The 22330-nt window shown below is 47.5% G+C and overlaps 1 protein-coding gene across 1 annotated transcript in view; it reads right to left on the bottom strand.

The window, feature by feature from the left end:
- Positions 1-22330, bottom strand: part of LOC146190532 (uncharacterized) — a 49731-nt gene that overhangs the window by 22694 nt on the left and 4707 nt on the right. The window contains exons 2-3 of the mRNA XM_084600932.1: positions 10041-10464; positions 309-532 (exon numbers count right to left, since the gene is read on the bottom strand). Coding sequence (XP_084457058.1) covers positions 309-532; positions 10041-10464 — 648 coding nt within the window. The remainder of the gene's footprint in view (positions 1-308; positions 533-10040; positions 10465-22330) is intronic.

Consider the following 22330-nt stretch of genomic DNA (forward strand, 5'->3'; position numbering starts at 1 on the left):
AACGGGCTTACCAAATCAGCTGACTGGGTCTACCTTCCGAAATACATGATGTTAATCACATGCAGGCCGCTTTCTTTAGCACAATTCACCGTGTCATCTCTTTCCAAGTAAGAGGTTTTAGATTGCACGTTATATAACATATTTCGGGTTATACCTTATCTAGCTGGCTTCGCGTTTCTATCTGCTTGCGTGTTTTAGATTATCATCATATTTGTCTTGTTTGACTTGGTTTTATGCATCGCATGCATTTTGAGTGCCGATGGCGACGCGCCGCACAAGCCAGGAATGGAAAATGCGATCACCCTCACCCTATGAGGGGCAGGTGACTCCGATGCATCGTTCGTCCTCCACCGGCTGAGGACCACGGAAAACAGTAGTCCGGCCAGCACGCAGATGGAAACGACGGCCGTGACCACGGTGGCTCCACTGTCACCACCTCCTGCGCCACCCTGGTGGCCATGCTTAGCGGCGTGCAGTTTCGAGTGGACCCCGTGCAGGCGCATTTGCTGTTCCAAGGCCTGCGGACGATCTTCTGCGTGGTGGTGAACCAAATAATATAGATGAAAAAAAGACAATAAAACACTACGCTTTAATACATGATGTCTATTGCCGCCTGTTCTCGGGAATATTTTCGAATTAGATAAAACAGGGACCACAAAGCGAAGCAGCCGTGCATTGTCCATTGGTTTCCAATCTATGCAAGACAGTACCGAAGTTTCAGCACTCGATTTCATAAACTGACAGAACACAGTCGCAAAAAGTCTTCCATTACAAAGGTATGGATCGCCGGCTCGTCGCCGGCTTCAGACTGGACGCAGAAAGGTGCATTTTGCTCTTGGTTAACGGGAGTACAGGTAACGCGAGTCAAAGAAAACATAACGGTCTGTCGACTTAATTATCATAATTCACACTTATGCAAACCTTCGTAACAAATTATTTTCACCTATCGGACACAGTTCAATTATGAAAGAACACCACATCACACAAACCAATCCCAAGGAAGAACGAGAACCAATCAGCTGGGCTAAAACTGCCCTTTAACTCGGCATGTTGGCCGCTCCCACAGTCTGTCAAATCCGTCAAAAGGCGCTAGCGCCCTTTCGTTAAAACATTCACATAAAACGACAGGCGGCAAAGTAAACCACACGCAAGAATCTCTCCGTGAGACCGCAACGTTGAAAGCCGGAGAAAACTTGACGTCAGTCAACTCCCAAGCACAGCCCGATTTATCTTCCAATTAATGTCGTGACTTGGGAGAAGTCAGGGCGAAGGAAGGCGGCTTGCAGTGGGAGCAGATCCCATCTTCTATCGTATAATTAAATCAGCAGCTGCTCGTGTATCTTCGCATAAACCCCCGAGTTTAATTGCTAGCAGATTGCTTTTTTTTTTTCGTTTCTCTCCTTTCATTTCCTTTCGGACCCATCTTTTATAGGCTCCTCGGAAAGTATTGCCATGCAAATTCAGAACTAAGACTGGTCGAGCTGAAAGCCAGGGAGGTCGGTGAATGATATGAGAAAGTTCTCACCGGGTGAAACGGCAAGCATCTCGATCATAGACTCAGATAACCTACACATCGAACGAAAGCGTCGCTAGCGGACAGCGAAAGGCAGACGTTGGCTTATTTTGATTCCTAGCACGTAATGGTTACAACAACAGCAGCAGCAGAAGCAGCAGCAAAACACATCCGCACTGGCACGCAAGAAGGGCAAGGAGGTACGCCTAATCGAAGATCGGAAGACATGATCCATTAACATTGCGATTACGCATTCATTTGCAATTAGCAGTGGACACGCACAAAAGAGGGTAATAACTGGGAAGGTAACTAGCTAGGGACCGGGACGATAACAGAGGGGCGGAAGCGTGGGACAGGACGGACCGGAAGAGCCGGGAAGGGAGAGGAAACGGTAGGACAAGGGGATGATGTTGGTAGTAAAAACCATCTGGACTTACTTCGGTGGCACGCGCATCTTTTGCGCAAGGCGGGAGGGAGCACGCGAATTTGAGATAGCGCTGAGCAGAGAGAGCAACGCGAACAGAGACAACACCGAAACAGGAAGGGAAACTGCGGTGGAAGTAGAGGAAAGGGGGAAGGAGGAGCACGAAGGCCTAGAGAACGAGGTGTTCGACTGGCCTGCTGTGTCCATGAGCACATAGATCTGCATACTGCGAAAACATCTGGCCCGGGGATATTTTTCTTCGCCAGCGGCTGATGGCGAGGCGCAGATGCTACATCGCGGCGAAGGTTAAAAGCGCAACGAGACGACACTTTATACTGCCTCAGCGCTCTTGAGAGGGCATGACCTCCTAAGGAGGCCCGGTGCTCGGCCTAACAAGAAACACTAAACTCGGCGCTTTGCGCGCACAGGCTATGAGGAAAATGCCAAAGGCACTGCGCATGTGCGAAGCCTAAGCGGGTTGAGTTCTGACAGCTTTGTCGACGCTGTTGTGTAAAGCGCTGTTGCGTAAAAAAAAAAAAAAATGCCTGCGCTATGTAATTCATGACGAAGTGAGAGCTCGAGAGACAGTGACAATAGCAGAACTATAACGCAGAAGCAGATGTAGCAGCTAAAACGGGAGCCACCAGACTCCGAGCAAAAATAAGCGCAACAAAACGAACTCATTCAAGGTAGTTTGCGAGGACCTTTAGTAGGTACGGAGACATTTACGCCCCGAATTCACGCTATAGCCTATGCAGTTTTCGTTTCTACTGAGCTGTCCTTTGTTTGTATCATTGAGACTTTCAGTTGTGCTGCGGTGTCAAGCCCTTGAATGTTATTCATGCTTCTGAAACGACATGACAGCAGAATACTGAGATATATGCAAATAATATATAAATGATATAAGCATTTCCTTGTGTTTGAAAGAACTCTCAAACTGCGTTCAAAGATGTCTAGAGAACTTCATTTCCAACACCCAAATGGCAGGAATCTCCCTAGGCTCCTCGTGTGCGTCAAGCCCTGCTTGAGGCGCTATTGCGACATTATGTTGTAGCGGAGTCCATAAGATAAGACATTAACAGCTCACTGACAGCATGACCTAAAGGCGTGTCAGGACCTCAATCTGCATACACGTGCCGCCGTGTTCTCTTTTACGATTGAGCGTGCATGCACAGTCACGTGCTGTCAGTTTGTTTGAACAGCGACAGCCAAGGGCCATAGTGCACGACCTTTAGTCCTCATCTCAACAGGCATCATCTGAGGCCGCTATGCACAGCGGCAGCGAGGAACGCTGCATTTGCGGTCGCCGTGAATACAAGGCCCAGCGATAAGCGTGAATTACGCCGGCGACGAGGTCAAACTCCAGATGCACATCGCGCAACGTGTTTCGGTATCTAGCCATATGGTGCATATAAGAACGCTTTCAGGCCAGTCTGCGCGTATTTAACACAAAAATCACCAAGGGAGACGTGTGAAAGCTGAATTTAGCCGCAGTTGTGTAGACAGGAGTAGATTTTGCTTTCGACTTCTTTCGGAGGAGTGGCTAATCACTTCGGCAGCGGAAGAAACTGGCCGTTTCGTTTAACATGTGGTTGTAATATCCATCGCCTGCATTGTTGTAGCCTCTGAATGTTTGTGGCGAAGATAAGGTGAAAAAGAAAAAGAATGATGCTAAAATGCCAGATCTCTCCTTAGAAACACAAGAGAAATGGATAATAGCTGCCAGACAAAGGTATGGAGGACTCACTGATTGCGTTTTCTGAGCAATCTTGAGTTTTTTGAATAGGCACCCAGAATAATTAAATAGTAATGACGAGACTGTTAAATATAGGACTAGTAACTGATAGAAGTTATAAAGTTACGGTGGACGATATCGTTTTTTTTTTTCCTGGCGCTATAAACTATGTGATCAAACAATTTGAAGCTCTTCAGTTATTGACGCACAGCTAACGCCTACGGAGCTTCTCCATGAGCCATGCATTGCACTATGCGGAATGGTTTTGGTATGACAACGAAACATACGAGAGATGAAAATAGATCAGAACAGAGAAAACTGCACTCTCAAGTGTGCGTGCCGAGCACAGCGTGACCTTTCCTTCGCCCGGATAAGTCAGCCACTGGCGATTCGACTCTACGTTCACGCCTCGAGCAGCTTCGCATACGCGAAACCAGTTGTAACCGGGACGGAGGAGACGCAAATGAAGAAGAATCCGGTCGAGTCGCGAGACGGGGTGGAAAGAAAACACGCAAAACGTCCTCCAGCCTCGCGTTTATCCGTGCTTCGATGGGGCGGGAGAGGGGAGCCGGTGCCCGCGCAAAGGCAAACAGAGCGAGCGCTTGCACGAGCGGCCGCCGCCACTATCGGTGCCCATTTGGGGTCAGCCCGCGTCGGCGGAAGAGCGCCTAGGTGCTTGAAGCCGCAACCGCAGATGCTCCCTACAGCAGTCTAGCCAGGTCTAGCTGGGATGGTCGCCCAGAGGTCTAAAAAAGCGCGGTGGGTGAGAGGGCGGGGAGCGATAAAGCTGTTAGGCGGAGTGGAGGAGAAAGCTGGTGGGCTCACGCAATGCGCGGTCCACCAGCTGTCCAGTGTGACCGTGAAAGCCACGCGCTGGGCACCGCCTGCTCTGATCGGCGTTGGGCGTGCAATGCTGCAGCTGCCGCCGCTAGTTTGTCGTTGTGCAACCGCGACGAATACAGAGGTTGGCTGCCAGTCCTTGGAAGTTTATTGATTCTATGAGTATGGCTAGTCAAGTATTTGCTGCCTGCGCCTTCGAAGACACCTGGCGCTACGAGCCGGGTTGGGTGACGTTGTCGCAATTTCGAGGGGCGTAGTGTCGCGCCTTAAAGCGAGTCTAAACTCGCGACACCTGACCAGAGCGAGTGAAGCCGCCTTTATAAAAGGAGGATTCGAAAAACAGACGAAGAGCAGAACTGAAAGATATAAAGGAAGGGAAAGAAGGAAGAGAAGAAAACAAAAGAAAGCCAAGTTTTGCACCTCGTGTCGATAAAAGCCACACTACCCCGCAGTCTTCCAAACAGCTAAATATGTATTAGCGTAGAATAAGCTTCGGAAATCTCATTTAAAGCCGAAACAAATATGAAGGCGGATCCTTGAACGTTAAGCTGTCACATTTCTTCTTACAGGCTTATATCCAGCAGTGCCCCGAGAGTCACCGAGCGAATTGAAGTGAAGTGTACTACAGTTGCAAAATCCGATAAGCATATAAAATTGGTCCCGTTTCCAATCAGATTTTGTTACGCAAGTGCGCCGTTAAAAAAACAACAACAAAAACAAATAGCATAAAACTCATTCTGAAGATCGAAGGATGGAATGCTAATCAACTAAAGAACAATAACCTGCAAAATAGGTACGGGTGGAAAAGGAGCCAATAGATTATAAAAAAAAAAAAAAATGTACATGTGAATCTGCGTTCTTACATTGTATAAGCGCACGATATGAAGTGCCTCATTACATATACGGCACGTAGTTTCCCACTGCCACAGCCTGCCGCAGCTACAAGTGAAGGTCACTAGCAGTTCTCCGTGTCCGCTCGCAGAACCAGCAGTCCCGAATTCTCGGTAGCGCACGCACGGTGGAGATAGACACCTGCCCCAACCGGAGGCGTCGAAAAGCGCGTTAACCGTTCGCGCCACTCCCTACCGCCTTCGCCAACCCATACATCGCGCGCAGCTGCTCCGGACCGGCTGCCGCTTCAGTGCACGTGTAGGTGAACAAAATAGTCCTTTTCGGGCTCATTCTTTATATTCACGGGGACTTCGAGCGTCTTCTACGCTTGGCAAGACCTTGTTTGTGCCTTTTCCTTTCAACAAGAAGGCCGCACACACAAGGACACCGACAGTAATGCATGCGTGACGGCGCATCTTACGCAGTTTCATGACTGCTTTAAGCTGGCGAAAAAATAAACGAAAAGGAACAAAACGAAACTCACCAAAGAGAGTATGGGTGTAGTGCGCCCGTCACAAGAGAAGCGACCTCACACCTACACTAAACAGGGACAGCGGAAAGATAAGAGCTCGCGCACCCTGGCCCTGTGGCGACATAAAATGTGCGCATAACTAGGGCTTACTACGGGAGCGACGAGAAAGTGTTGGCGTGTCTTGCGTAACGAAAAGAAGGGGTGTTGCTGTCTTTGTATACATGCGTCGAATGCAGCCAACAGCGCCGAGGAAGGGCAGCTTATTCAGATTACGTCGATGGAGGAGAAAGAAATGTTTATCATATTGAAATACGATTGACGATTGACCTCTTAGACGAAGACTTCGATAAAGTATTCGAGTACAATACAATGGATGAAGCGTACAGAGATATGCTCGTGCAATGCGTGCACAGTGAGTCTGCAAGTATCGCTCGGTTATGATGAGCGGCATATATTTCAACTGCAGTAAAATGTTTCCTTTGAGCCCCCAAGTGGTCCTGGTAAGGAGATGCGAGGTTATGCATATTGAGCGTTTGTACCCTGAAGGAGACGGTGCCACATCTACTGCCAGCGAATGCCCCATATATAGGGTTCAAAATATCTTAGTGTTTTACAACGCCAGGAATTAGGATTAAAGTTCACGACATTCTCCGGGAAACGTGGCAGTAATTGCTGCACCGCGCAACTCGCTCCCTCTCCTCTCCCCGTTTAACCCGCTTTCAACCCAACAAACATTCCTAGGAACATGGCGTTAATTTAACATCACGCCCAGAATATCCTGCATCACATGACATATATGGTGCAATCTTGACCGTGGTCACTACCACCCAGTGTTGCCCCTGGTGGAATTCGCCCACACGCTTCTGAAACATGGTTAAATTTTAGCGCTCCTTGTGTCTGGGCCCACGAGCGGCTACACAAGCCAACTCTGGTTATTTCTGGGGAGAAATCACTCCATGTTGAAATAACCACCTGCCTGCGCTGCCCATTGAAAAGTTTACAATTGATAGTTATCGTGACAGTTAGGATCAATTCTTATTCATCCATTCATCCTTTTACTTACTTTCTGTGCTGCCAGTAAGATTTATGCTGCACCATCCCATCCAAATGAAATGTTGCAATCGCCGGTGAGGCTGTTTAATTTTTTTTTTTTTTTTTTTCTGTGCTCGCGTTGTTTCGAATCCTCATTTCAATCTTCAGCTGGTGTTTTGCTGCATCGTGGCGTCGTACTCAAGCGGATGTAACCAACGACTTTCCGCTGTGTCACAAACGTTTAGCCGTGATAAGATAAGACAAAGGCATGACTACGCGTTTAATAATTGAAGACGAAATTATAAAAGCAACAAGATAGACGTTTACTAGCAATGTGTCTCAATTTATGCGTGATAAGCTCTCGTTTCTGAGGCATCGACACTGTTAGCACTAGTGAAAGAATGTATTTGGCGTATAAATCTCCAATATGTGTGAAATAAAATTTGTGGTAAGTTAGCTCTCTTGTTCGTCTGTCGTTTTTCGTGTTCGTTTCTGTTGTCCTGCAGTCTTGCTATGATCATGCACAACAGCCCCAAAAAGCTACTGGCCGTTCAGCCTCTGTGAAGCCGGTTGTCTGTAATCCACACTGAACTTTCCTGTCAAATTTTAAGCACTGGCCTGTCCGAGTCCGATTCCAAATGAAATGGCGGAGTTGAGTCTTCAGCCAAGTGACATGTGGGAAGACGAAGTGCAGAAATAAATGTCGTCGAAAACATTGAGTGCCATAATACGAATTCACAGAACATTGGCATCGCGGGAGATGTAATTCCTGAAATTCATTATCACCGACGATATGCTACACAGGTCTCAGTTAGACATCTAGGCTGCAGCCTGCATAAAATGACTAGAGGCTGAATGGCATATTTTTATTTTAATAAATGGATTGTTTGATGATAGCTGATTCTTGCTCATTATTATGCATTTGGCGGCAGTTCTGGGGAAGCCTAGAAAAATGTCGGTGAAGTTCTGGTGTCGCGGCCACTTTGCAGTCTGGCAACATTATTTATACCGCCGACACGTCGTTTACTGCTACGGCACAGCTTACCCGCTCAACGTTCTCATCAAGAAGTAGGTGGCTGCTCTGAGTTTTCGATCCCGAAATACTACGACACAACACCGTTGAAATTCGCCTAAGCTTCCACTTCCACCATTGTTGAAAAAAAGAAAAAAAAAAAAAAAACCTAAGGTACAAGCTGCGAAGCTCCAGCCCTGTAGGGGAAGAGCTGGAACATTGACCCCAATTTTTCTCTCTTTCGTGCACCCCTTCTTTCTATATGTCAAGCGTGCCGAGGCGTACACTGGCTCTTCCACTGGCCCAGTCCGCACGGCTCTGGAAGCCGAGTGACAACCCAGGAGACAGAGAGGGCATAAACAGAAACAATTGCGACCCCGTCTCCCTACGTTTTGTTTCTGTCCAAGAGATTGATGGCAGATCGGTAAGGCGATAAGCCTGCTCAGGCGTGAAGGAAGACAAGTGCGCAAGCGAATTATAATAACACTAATTGGACAAAACAGAGACAGAAAGGGAGGAGAACAGAACATGAAATAACACACAAAGCGAGGAAGGAAAGAGAGATCCCAGGCAAAGAAAGCGGTGGACCTGACGTCGGCGTAGTCGTCGTCTGTCAGCTGTAATGGTCGTGAGAGTGCATAAGGCGACGAAGCTTTCAGTAGCAGTAGCAAGAAATAAACGCGCTCGGCCGCCTCGCAGCGAAAAAGAAGAAGAGCTTCAGCCAAGCGTGGGAAAATGGAACCCACGCCGGCGCGACCCCGCCCCCTTTTCTGGTTGCCGGCTCACTCCCCCTCCTTCCTAGCCTGCCCTCCCGTTTCGACGGCTGACCTTCAGAGAAATCTTTCGGACGGGCCGCTTCCCAGAAAGCGAGCGAGCGTCCGTTTGACTGGCACACGTATATCCTATATTTCACGTTGCCCCGGCCGCCAGCACCTGTCGCTTGCGCCCCCTGCTCTTCACAAGGCCCATACGATCGGCGAAGAACCCAATCTTTGGCGTTAGCGAAGCGATCGGAGCGAGCGGGCTGTGTTTACGATGTCGTTACGGCCCTGCAATTCTCCTGAGCTCGACCCCTCTATACTTTTTTTTTCCCCCTGTGTGATACCAAACTGAAAGGCTTGAGACGTCTTCGACTCACGTTGGATGATTTGATTAGGGGCTGGTGCCCGAGATTCAAGAAGCCTACAGAGGTGGACTTAAGCGTGCTGTAATGTTTAGGACCCTGATTACTGCAAGCGTGATGAGGACGGCCTTGAACCCAACCAGTAATCGTAACTTGACTTTTGCCCCGCTCCCTGAAGAAAAAAAAAAGCTGCAAATACCTGTCACATTTTGTGCTATCAGAGCATTAATATGCGCTCGAGGGCAGGCTAGTTGGTTTTGGGGCGAAAGCAAGACTTCTCCGTCACCAGTCGATGATTCCAACTTGGGACAATTCGGTTCGCGGCGCACCATTGACAAAACGAAGCAGTTACAGCAAACAACCTGTGAAATTCGGTGAATAGAGCGAAAAAATTCTTTACTTAACTGAACGGGAAAATGATATTTTCTGCACGTGCCTAAAGCAAGCATAACTATAGACAAGAAAAGCAAGCAAAAAGTGCAGTAGGGTGATTACAAATCCGTAACTGCAAACGATTTGGTGAGCATTCTGGATGTTTAACAATTCCTCTGCACCAGTCCTAAATCCCCATCTTTCTCAGAAGAACCACCGGAATCTTAACTTTTACAACTCATTCTGGCATAGCCGTCTACCAGAGTGGTTAAGTTTCTGCTTGTGTCGCCTTGGAGCTTTCAGTCAAAATCTTGGCAACGCAGCTAGCTACCTGTTGTCACGCTCTTCGAAGTGTATCGCACTTTCTTAAGAACACGCTCAGGGGAATCACAAAACGTATGCGAAAATACATCTAAACGATTCACACAGACGGGCTATGTCTTTCGCCATTGGCGTGGCTACGCCATCCGCCAGTGAAGAAATGTATTCATCAGGCTGCTTAGATTGCTGCATACAGAAGTATACCCCAATCATAAATACATACATAACAAATGTCATTTCGCGTTAACAGGGGAACGTGCTGTGAATACTGTAAGAAACTCGGGACAATACTTGAAGACGCTCACCGACGTGTCTCATGTGCGCCAGTTCGTGCTTGACTAGCAGCGCATCTCCGGGCTGACCGCCTTCCTCCCAGAGGTCCTCTTCCTCGTCGTCTTCTTCTGAGGAGATGGGTGACACGGCATAGATGGTGTCGTTGGAGCACTTGACGTAGAAGTCTGCCGAGTGCGGTCCGGGCACCAGCGTGTGGCACGAGTCGCACACGGCGTCCCTGGTGGGCGTGCACGCGTGCGCCTCGAACAGTCCTCGGCCGCAGCGCGAGCAGGGCAGGCAGTGACGCCGGTACGAGTGGTGCGGCTGGAACTGACCCGGTCGGCACGGTGCGCACTCCGTGTCCAGGCCGTGGCCGCACGGCCGCAGCACGGCGGTGCCTGGCGCGCAGCGACGGCAGCCCAAACCATGGCCGTGCCTCCGGTGACTGCCCGCGTGCTGCATTCGCGCGCGGAACAAACGGGAACATTGTGTTAGCAAGCGTACCAAACCCGACCGCTTGTTCGCTGAAATTGGAAATGCTTTTTTTGAAGCGGAAGCTTCAATACGGCAGCTGGCTCAAGCCTTCAGCGTCAGTGTCGGTGGGTGCCTGACAAAGCGCCAACTCGGGCCTCTCCTTTCATGTGGGAGGGTGACATTAGAATCAACCTGTCATGTTACCTCTGTGCCACGGACAGGAGCTGCCAGCTCGGGTTGCTCCTTTCATGTGGGAGGGTGATACCAGAATCAGCCTGCCAGAACCGTTTGCGTTCATATTATCCTAGGACATGAAGGCGCGTCCATACGGCTTGGTTAAAGCTGGACTTTGTATGTGGGCTGGTAGCCTACCCCCTCGTGTCACACCCTAGAGGCTAAGCTTAAGTGTTTCCAATAATGTAGCGCCCTACACTGATAGGGCGTGATAGAGGAATATTTCAGCATGCAGAAGAGGCTTCCATCCAGGTTTAACCAGAGCTAATCCACAGATATGTATATGTATTTTTGCTACACACAATATTCATTATGACCATCAATATGAGAGCTAAAACCATCTAGTGAAGTCCGGTTTCGCATCCATAACCAGTCGTCTCCTAGAGACTTGCTTTAGCTATAGAGTGCAATCCTGTTAATGTTAATTCAAACTCCCTCAATTCTAACAGCCGGCATGTCCGAGCAAATAACGCTTTAGTTCTCCGCAAACTCCCCCCTTCCTCCCCCGCCACTTTTCCCCAACCTTTCTTTGTTTTTTTTTTTTTTTTTTTTTTTTTTGAAGGCCCTTTAACGCAAACTTTGTCCAATATGAACGAAGGTTTGGTTCCCCGCCCTTAATTCCGATTTAGGGTCTATTCAGTTTGCATGTGCGGAGGGTAACCAGCGGCGTATTTTGGTAATTAAAAACAGCGGAGGTGACTGCGAGAAGGAAGACATTATTGCGTTCGTATTGCCTGTGACTGCTCAGCCTTTGTTATATGGATTCAATATTGTGCGGCGACAGGACAGATCCATGATAGTAACGTGACCAGGATTATTTATAATGGTAGCGGATTGCCTTATGATGGCCCAGGAATGCTTGCAGACGATAACATAAACATGACGTGCACTACGAATCGATACGACGAGTAAGAGTTAGAACAAAACTTCGAAAAAAAAATTACATTTGAGGACTGTGGGGTTTAATGTCACGAAGCGACACGTTTGATACGCGGTACACAGTATAGAAGCAAATCGTGATTAGTTTACATCATCTGGGGCTCTTTAACTTGCCCTGACATTGCAGAAGGCGCGGGGGCCTTTCGCGTTTCGCCATCTAAACACCTGCAACCCTCGCGGCCGAGGTTGAGACAGAGTCCTTTCGTGGTCAGTAGCAGAGGGCTCTAACCACTAAGACATCGCGTCGGGTCTCTCAGTCAAGGCGGAGAAAGAGGAACCGAGGACGCAAATATTAAGAATAAAGACAAAAAGAAAGAAGTAATTAGTTGAAGGAAGGAAGGAAGGAAGGAAGGAAGGAAGGAAGGAAGGAAGGAAGGAAGGAAGGAAGGAAGGAAGGAAGGAAGGAAGGAAGGAAGGAAGGAAGGAAGGAAGGAAGGAAGGAAGGAAGGAAGGAAGGAAGGAAGGAAGGAATGAAAAAGATAGAAGATAAATATCCTAAGACTAGTAAACACTGGCAGCATCGAGCTCACTATGCTATGTAGTTTTTCTGGAAGCGCGCTGGGAGTAGCGTGTTACGAGCGCGCGCCAGCGAGGAGGCGAGCCGGGTTTGACGATCGGTGTGAGCTGCACTTTCACGCTTCACGGAGCACGACGCTGCGAAGATGCGAAGACTCCCGCCGGCGCCGACAGCAGGCAGTGTGCCACTTGTAACGGCGGGAAGTACACGCCGGAGTGAACATGGGGCTCGTACATGTATGCCCCGCTAACCGGATGTGCATTTTAATGTAACGCACAAAACGGAGCCACTTCCCCTTCTCTTAATAAAATAAAACTACGAAGTAGCGCTCAAATACGGGCAGCGACAGGGTGAAACGCTGCACACAGAGAGTGCTGGCTTGATGTGACATGCTTGACCGACTCTCGAACAGTTACTGTTCGACAGCAGCGTTTCGCTCTAGCGTGTAAAGTATTTTTCGATATCTGCAAGGCACACTTGACTGGTTTTGACAGACGGCAAATATATTGTGACGAAATCGCGCACTCGAACAAATATACCTTTGCCTTGATGATGACATTTAAACATATGTCTCAAGAATAACATTGTGCGAGACATTGCGAACCCATTCCTGCAGAACAAAAAGAAATTGGACGTGAGCAGATTTCGGCACAGCAGCCAGGATTTACAAAAGTAAGGTTAACGCCAACGTGAACCTGGTTTGTAACTAGACGGCGCTGGTACGCACAACAATGATGGTGCCCGAAGGGCTGAGGAATTGCGAACCCATTCATTTACAGAAAACCTCCGCGAAAAGCTGCGTCGCGTGTACCGTCTTTGTCCAAAATATCCAGGCTGCATCGTTTCCTCTTCACTCACGTAGTATAGCTCTTACGGCTTCCCTAGAGAGACCAAAAGGAACTGAAATGCATCTCCTTCAAAGGTTCAAACTTGAAGCCAACCTGCACTGCAATTATATTGCTATATCTGGACGATTGGTACGGTCTAGCATTTCAATACTGTTTAAGGCCTCAGGGGTGGAATACGTTGCCAACTTCAGGACAAAGAAGAAAACCATGCAGCCTGGATATTTTTGGCAAAGAAGGTACCGTTAATGTCCGCGTACAGTGCACATTAAAGGGCTGAACTGAAACATTTTATCGTTATTCGGTCATTTTTCATTTGTATACAGGAGAATAGGCAGATATTGTTCTCTTTTTCATGATTTGCAGGGATTGCTACTCAATCGTAAGATACCGATTTTCCTTACTTAACACACGTATGCTTGCCATTGTGAGCGCTTTCCTTCTTCTGCTTTTGGAGGTGAATATGGGGCCTGGAATGGAGTGCGCTTTCCGTAAGGATAACGTGACATGGAAACGTAAAGTCACGCATGTTGCTGAAGATTAGGAAATGCTAAAGTACACGCTCTTACCTGCCTTCACTAACCAAACTAATAGTACCTCAAAATCGCCACCTACAAATATTTTCGTCTTTGATTTTCTATTGCAAACACTGTAAAGACTACTGGCTTTAATGGGGGTAATAAAGCCAATGTTATGATGAAAACGGCATGAGATTTCGTCAAGATTGTTTATTACATCGCTTGTAATTTCTAATCAAGAAAGGGACGAACAAGATAGTTCCAACTCCTGTCGCGAAGAGCAGTGCGCGCATTTATTCAACGCAATGAGTAGATGACCTGATGCGTGTATGCCTTTCAGTTCGTGGATCGCGGGGAAGGATATGAGCAAGACGCTGTTTGGAAACACAGGTCCTGCATGTAGAGCAATGTTTCGTGCTGGTGGCGCAAGCGTGGGTGCTCATGCTCTCGACCAATGGTCGCTTTCCAGCGAAGCTACGATGCCTCAACAGTGACGCAAAATATCGTGCACTAAATGGAGTGGCGCCCTAAATCTCGTGCGATTAATATTGTATATAAGGCATCGTTGGCGAATCGATGAATTAGTGCTGTGCTTTCTTTCCATCGGGTTTATTTTGAGTACATAATAAAGATAGGAGGATGACATAAACGATGTGAAGACAGGCGATGCGTTAATATCTGCTGTGCGAAATTTGCGCCTTTGTGAATGTCCTTTGAGGCTTATTAAAAAAAAAAAAAAACAAAAAAACATGGTGCGGTTTGATCGGTACTCTGTTGTGAGAGGTAGAAAGCAATCTCACGATTCGACTTACCCACGAGGTAGTTATCCTCTAACGCCTTTTCTTTTATATGTCATCTTCTAGCTGAGGTGACGCGTCAATTCTTCGGCTGACCGCCGAAGAAATGACGCGCTTGAATTGTGGTGCTGGTGGAGACTCTTGAGAGTTCCTTGGACTGCCAGAAGATCAAATCAGTCGTTATTGTCGATCATAAACCCTGACTGCTCATTGGAGGGTCAAATTCTAAAGTTAAAGCTTAGTTACTTTGGTCATCTGATGAGAAGAGAGGAGTCGCTGGAGAAAGATTTAATGTTGGGAAAGGTTGGGGGTCACCGGAGAAGGGGTAGGCAGCGAACGCGATGGTTAGATGGCATCCTCGAGGCGTTGCAGATGAAGTTATGTGATGTTAGGAAGATAGTGACAGACCGCAAAACGTGGCGTGATATGGTCCATAGGGTCACGAAGAGTCGGACCCGACTGAACGACTGAACTGAACTGAACTCTAGCTGACTAACAACCTTTTGGTCTTCACTTGGATGTGTGGTAGATAAACTGGTATGGTCGATAACCAAAACTCAGTTTCTTCTTTTTTAAAATTCAGCCCGTGACTTCTGGTCACCGGCCACATGATTTCACTTTCTCTCTGGGACGCTACCCTCATGGCGCATCGCTATCATGTCGGCTAGCTCTTCGAGATGACGTGGCCAAGAGACGGCTTTTCAGAGGCTGCCAACTGGGTACCATCCAATCTTTCGTGTGGGCCGCAGAACATCAACGCAAAGTAATCGTGAACCTCACCATGCGCCGCCGTAAAGACAAGCAAGACGCCGGCGAGTGTTTGTAAAGCTTGTAAACCAAAGGTTAAGAGTCTCCGCAAAGCTCTTCGATAGCGGTCTCGCCAACTGCGCCACTTCGGTCTCTTATGAAGGAGATGACGCTATCTGCAAAGTCAGCGTTATACGCGATGCCCGGAAAATATCCCCCCCCCCCTCCACACACACACATACACACCAATAAAAAGAAAAAGAACTAATGATAACGATAATATTGCATGAAATTAGAATGAAAGACCGACCGGTAAAGTTATTTAGAGAACGTTGTGCCATATGCAAGCCTCATATCTGATTGTGCTGCCAGGCGACCCTTACAGAGTGCCCCAAAGCGAATAAGCTGGCCCACCATGAGTGCCGCGAAAGATAACGAACGCGACAATCGAGCACAGCCGGTCAACCTTTATTTTCTCGTCTTCTGCAGAACACTGTAAACAGGTTTCGAAATAGCTAGTGGGGAAGGAACGACGGAACATAGAGAGAGGGAATTTTAGGCTGCGCTTCTTCCTGCCTCCTCCATAAGACCAGCAGCAAGGCGCCCAGACGTCTTATCTTCATTTGACAGACCGCTTCGTAGAGGTATGTGCCATGGGGAAAACGATGATCGCATATTTTGAGGCGCCTTGTAGTTCTGTTTGTAGCTCTTATCATCGGTGGACAAGATTGCGACAACAAAGAGCCATCGTGGTGGTAGGCATGCTGCCTCACCATCCAAACAAAAACACAAACTCTTACTTCATCACTCTATGTCGGGGCCTGAGAGTCCGAATAAGAAAGTGTCGGTGCGGCGGTGGCTGAGACGTTTACTACTAGGTTCTCACGAGTAGCTCCTTAGTTCGAATTTTCTCTGGTGCGAAGTTTTCTTTTCTTTCTTTTTCTTTCTTCTTTCTTTTCTTTTTTATAGTGCGACAGGACTGCAAACGAACATTAAATTACCCGCATCAGGACACGCCGAGTGTGACGTCACTATATGGCGGACCATTACGGAGTCAGGCACTAGCAAGTTCGTTGTTCGGCTGTGACCAAAAATTGGCACGCAGTTCCAAAAAGCCTCTTCAGAGTTTTCTTCGACAACTGCTCTCAGAACTGTAGAGCTAACATAGCCGAATTCATCCGCTCACATTTCGTTTAATGACTAATTTCTTCACCAAAAGCAAGACAAGAGCTATGCGATCGCGAAATCACATCGCTCTCTCCTTCACTCCTTGTTGTTTATCCACTCTTGCTCATTGTCATTGCGAACCACATCCACCTTGCACGGGTAGCCATCCTCCGTGTTGTTTCCGTAGTCGACATCCTCAGGTTTTGTATTCCTTCACGCAAACCCAGCTTATATATTATTCAGGTGATTGAATTTAAGGAATGCATTTAGTCCTTATGTAAGTTGGTTTTGCGGCTTTATGCTTTAGATTCCGGAGTAGGATACAGCGACATACGACTACTGCAATCTATAGCAGCTTCCGTTGTGAAGAACCCGCTACCAGCGCGGCAGTGCGCTCCCACTCGAGTCGCGGCGTTCATACGGCAGGGCTGGGGCAGGTTAAACAAGCTTTGTTGCCATTCCTTAGCTCGGAGGCCATTGCCTCCAAGTTAAAGAATGGTATACAACAGAGTTGTACTAATGCATTGCATAATTATTAATTGCATCTGCTTACAGTTTTATTGTTATGGGTTGTTTGGTTTGGATTATAGGATTAACGTCCCATGCGACCCAGGCTATGATTGAAGCTGTAGTGGAGGGCTCCGGAAATTCCAATACCGATTGATTTTTTTAGTATTAAGGTCTCGGGAAATTCAATTACCTTTTCTTACAATCACTTCTTTTAAACCAGTTACATATTTTTTCCACAACTTTTAAGCAGCATTACATCTTTGAAGACCTTAACCTGGCCAGAAACGCGCTAGCGCGACTGTTTTTTGTTTTTCGTTATATGGCGACAATGGTCTGGCAGGGCAGAATCATCGCCAGCTGTCTTGTATGGGTCACAACCTGGTCATTGCCATCTCGCAAAGCCAGCAAGAGAGAGAGAGAGAGAGAATACTGTAATTAAATGCTGGTTAAAAAAATTCTAAGAACGGTTACGATTCTTTCTAATGAGAAATTTGAGCCCAGATATTTAAGCGTTTCTGGGATATATTGAGGCAAAGAATTTTGAGAGATGCTTGAATGCATATATATGTGCGGGTGCGAAGCCCTTTATCTTCTGAACCAAAGGGAATTTCCCGGAAGAAGAGAAAGAAGAGTAATGAGCGAGCGGCGCAGAGCTCGATCGTGGCTCCTATTTCCCTTCCGAAAAATTCTCTTTGGCTCATGATCCTCTCGTGGCTTGTGAGTCGTGACTCTAGCTCGGTTCCACTATAGTGCTCTGCCCCATAGTTACACTGATAACAACGCCGACGCGGCCAAAGCAAACTTTATTTTATAGCGCAGCTCTTCGGCGCCCGTTCCTACGTTACGCGGCGTCGCCGTCGGCGTTGTCCCTCGTAACCAGCTGCATAAATAGATGAATGAAATAAATAAGTAAATCCTGTCCACCCGGAATCGAACCTCCATCCCTTGGATCTCCATAATCAACTGCGTCATGCCCGGGATCTTTTTTTCTTCAGCAATCGCTGGCGCCACGCCCGGGATCGTGAAACGAACATCAAATTTCTCCTTGTCTACCGTGAGGGTGATAGTAGCAATGGCAATGACGCTGAAATCGGTGGTAATGACAATGATGACATTAGCAATAATAATGACGGTGCACGAAGTTATTGATAACGATAATGAGAGCAAATGTGATGCAGCGTGTGCACCAGCAGCGCTTAGGCTTTCGAATTTATGCAGCATAGATTCCGCAGTGCTCTCGGAATTTTAGAGCGCAGCTCTTTGACGCCCGTTCCCGCGTTTCGCACCGTCGCCGTTGTCTCTCGTAACCAGCTCCACAGCCAATAAAGAATGGTGCCGTAGGATAGAGCGTCAATGAAATGTGTGCATGACTGCCGGCTCTGTAAAAGAGGAACTAGTATAACTAAATGGTAACTAGTAACGTAATCATTGGCGTCGCGGTTGTCCCTCGCAACCAGCTCCGTAGCCACAAAAGAACGACGTACCATAGGATAGAGCGTCATGGAAAGGTGTGCATGACCTTGTCGGCGCTGTAAAAGAAACTTGTTGGTACATCGGAAAAAGAATGCTACAATAGAATAGAGCGTCAAGGAAATAAGTGAAAGTGACAAAATGGCTGATGTGATTTAATTAGGTAAATAATCAGAGCCAATAACAATAATAATTGGTTAACAGAAAAAAAAGGCGCAATGTCTGTCACAGCTGTTCTGTAGACAGCTTAACCGCGCCGTAAAGGAAGGAAAGAAGATGGGAGTAAAAACGGAAAGAGTGAAAGGGGTGCCGTAGTGTAGGGTTCCATTTGTCATTTCGAATGCCTGGGGAACCTTAACGTGCACTGACATCGCACAGCACACGGACACCTCTTCGTTTCGCCTCCATCGAAACTTAATTAGAGCCAGTTAAGTGGTTGACAGGAAAGGAAAGGCCCCGTATCTGTCACTCGCGGAGGAGGAACTAGTTGGTATGGAATATGTGTGAAGAGGTTCAAGTGCGTAATTGTACATAGATGTCTTGCTCTAATTCTTTGCGTCAATCTATCGAAAAGCTGAAACAGCTGCGCTAGATTTAGCATTAGGAAGTACCATAATCGTCTGCAATTTTTTTCTCACGAGACAAAGGAAATTCCTGAGAAGAAGATGAAGAGCTACGAGCGAGCGGCTTGGGCTTGTGACTTTCTCGTGGCTGATGTTTCTCTCTCGCTCGGTCACACCGACAACAACGGCAACGCCGCCGAACGGTTGCATAAGAGCTCAGCTCTAAAAGAGAATAAATGAATCATCGCACGTTCATGGGCTTGGATTCCTTACGTGCTGGAGAAACATTCCTAGCGAGAAGTGAGGTATAGCCAGAGTGGCGCGATTGACACAGCGGTTAAAACGCCGCCATTGCTAGACCAATCAAATGTCAACTTTGTATCTATGAGAATCTTATGAACTCCTGTCATTTTCGTGCGAAGAATCCAGCCGATAGCCGATAGCAATAGGAGGCACGCCGATAGTTGAATGAATTCTAATGAAAGATATTCGAGAGAGATGGAACCCTTGAAGGTTCCAGTGAGCAGGGTCACAGAAAAAGGCATTTAATGAAAGAAAAAGCGGAGTGGTCGCGATTGCAGCACAGTCAGACTGCAGATGTTCCCGGAAGTGCTGTGCTCCCATTATTATTATTATATATATATATATATATATATATATATATATATATATATCTTTTTCTTACATAGACCGTGTTTTAGTTTCATAGAGACCAGATACAGACCGGCTGAGACCGACACGCCAGTTTGCTCACCGTCTCGATAGATACCATATCACATTCTTTAAATAACATTTTTAGCGGTACTACCACGGGCCTCATAAGCTTTGACCCATCAAGCAGCTTTCCATCAATGGCACTCCTAGTTTTATGAACATTCATGTACTATCCCTAACTTGATGTGCGTCTCTTTAATAGTTATATAGTGGCATATCTGTTGCCGCACCATATACAGTCTTGTCAGAAGTATTTGCGCCAATGAATTTTCGTTTAAGGCGCGAACTTTAGCCGTCATGGGAGCATTTATGCCCAAAACCACCTTGAGATCATATGGCTTTCAGACTTTTGATTAAGACTACACGTTATTGATACGCCTAGAGTTCGAGTCGTTGACTACTTAAATTAAACTTTAACTTCTAGTGGCACCAAAGAGAAAGTCCACCCATTTTGCAGCTTTCATTAAAACTCACTACCCCCCCGCCGCCCTCCTTTTTTCACATCGCTTTCAGCTCTTCACGTGAAATGAATAACCGCAGTTTGAAGGCTTTCAGTGGTTCTCACCATGGTTGCTTATTGACATCATGCTGTGTCTGCATCAAGGCCTCATTGCTTCCGGCTTGTTTGAAACTGCCCTTTCTCTGGTTTCTTAGCACTTCATGGCCTCTCGCGCACTCTTCTTCGCTGCTATCATTCAGAGGCAACCCTTAAAGCTCTTAGGATTTTCAATGAGTTCGCTTTTATTCATAACTGCATGCGTATAGTTCTGTAACGTCGGTGTTCTTGCGCGTGACAGAAAGGGACGGCGCAAGCCACGGGGTAGTAAAAGGGCTGCACGCCAGCGTGACCTGACATCTTCGCGACCCGCGGTAACGACCGACCTGCCTGACACTGGAATATAGCGAGACGATAAAGCGGACGTCGCTAATACTGCCGTTGACGGCGCACAAGTGGCTGTCTATTCGCCGCACATTCGATAGTGCACGAGGTGCAATGTAGAGCACTGCACGGGCACTACGGAGCTCCCTGTGACGCGGCAGGAGGCCGAAGATAAGGCTCGGCGATGTTTTTCTGCACTTTGCCTACAGCGGCAGTAACACTTTCTTTAGCCTGGCAGCCGCCCAAGGACAGTTATTGTGAAGGGCCGGTACAGCGTCCGATAAAAATCAGACGAAGAAAAGGAAAGCACTCTAGGCAGGACGACACAGTGTGCATTCCAAGGCAAGCTCACGTGCGAAAGACATCCTCTCTGTCGCTGCTTTTGTGAGAACAAAAAACGATGCGAACTGGCTTGCGCGAGTTTATAAGGTGTCCTCGTCACAGGGAGAACACTTCCGTTCTCGCAAGGGCATTTAGGAACACGCGGATGTACTCGTAGAATGCTAGAGCCTGGAGTTGCGCAGGGCCTCGGCTTCAGAGGAATGCTGTTGCGCGTGCAAGGTCAGCCACACGCAAATACGCGAGCCTTACAGCTCCAGAACGGCAGGCAGTTTTCAGGTTTCACGTTATATAATGCCCTACAATGGAACACCTGGCGAGCATGGTAACTTCCGCGCACAATTCCTCGCAACGTGCGATGTGAGCAGGGGCACACTTGCGGCATGGCAAGGCTGCAGAGGTACTCAAAAGTGCTGTGCACCCAATTTCTTTGTCTTACCTTCCCCTTGTTTTACGTATCTGGCAGTTTGGCTTGAGCGAAAATTAAAAACTGCGCAGGCGGTCTAATGAAGGGTTTTGTTGGAGAACAAGACTTAAAACGCAGAGGGCTGTCTTCGTCATCAATAGTGCGTCCTATTGATATGTGAGCTTTGGGATGTTGCGGCTATAGCTTTAGCTCCATGCATTTCATATACGCCTACATAGTCAACAGTGCTACTATCACTGCACATTAGAAAGAATGTTTGGTGACCCTTAATCTGATATTTATCCAACTTCCATACAGGGAACAAGATGAAAAACTTAGAACCGTGGCTATCTGATACGTGTATTATGATATGTGGTGTATATTAACACTGCTCGAATTTTATAATTTACGCGATCATCAGTTAAGCTTTAGAGACCAGCAGAGCACCACACACTGGCATGGTCACACTTGCGGCACCGTGCCGCAAGAGTAACCTTGTCCAAAGCTCACGTTGCAATGAATGCTGCGCGGAAGTTACCCCGCTCGCCCAGCGTTGTCTTGTAGGGCACTTTAGAAAGTGAAACCTCGACACTGCCTGCTGTGCTGGCGCTGCAAGGCTCGCGTCTTTTCGTGTGGCTTACTTTCTGCGTGCAACAGCATTTCTCCAAAGACGAGGCCTTGCGCAACGTCAGGCTGTAGCCTAATACGCGTAGATCCCCGTGTTCCTAAATGCCTTTGCGAGGCCAAAAAGAAATTAAATCAAAACATGAGTGAGGGTACCCACGTATACGTATCCCAACAAAGGGGTATCAGGATGGCCAGCGAGGCATAGCAGAAATAATGGTTGCTTTGCATATGCGCATCGTCAAATAATTTCTTTATGACTAAATAGATATTATCGAAAGCGCCTCGGCTGTAGCTCAATGGTTACGGCGCTCGGTGGCTGAACCTAAGGACGCGGGATCAAGTCCCGGTCGCCGCGGCCGCTTTTCGATGGAGGTGAAAACCAACTCGCCCGTGCACTGTGCGATGTCAGTGTACGTAAAGAACCCCAGGTGATCGAAGTTTCCGGAGCCTTTCACTACGCTGTCCCTAATAGCCAGAGTCGCTTTGGAACGTACGCTAAACCCCCTAAACTAAACTAATCTAAGCTATATATAAAGATGAAATAAGGCGAACTGGCAAGAAGGTACTGCCACCTA

Source organism: Amblyomma maculatum, chromosome 4 (genome assembly GCF_055883805.1).
Source record: "Amblyomma maculatum isolate TAMU_Amacu chromosome 4, ASM5588380v1, whole genome shotgun sequence".
Lineage (NCBI taxonomy): Eukaryota > Metazoa > Arthropoda > Arachnida > Ixodida > Ixodidae > Amblyomma > Amblyomma maculatum.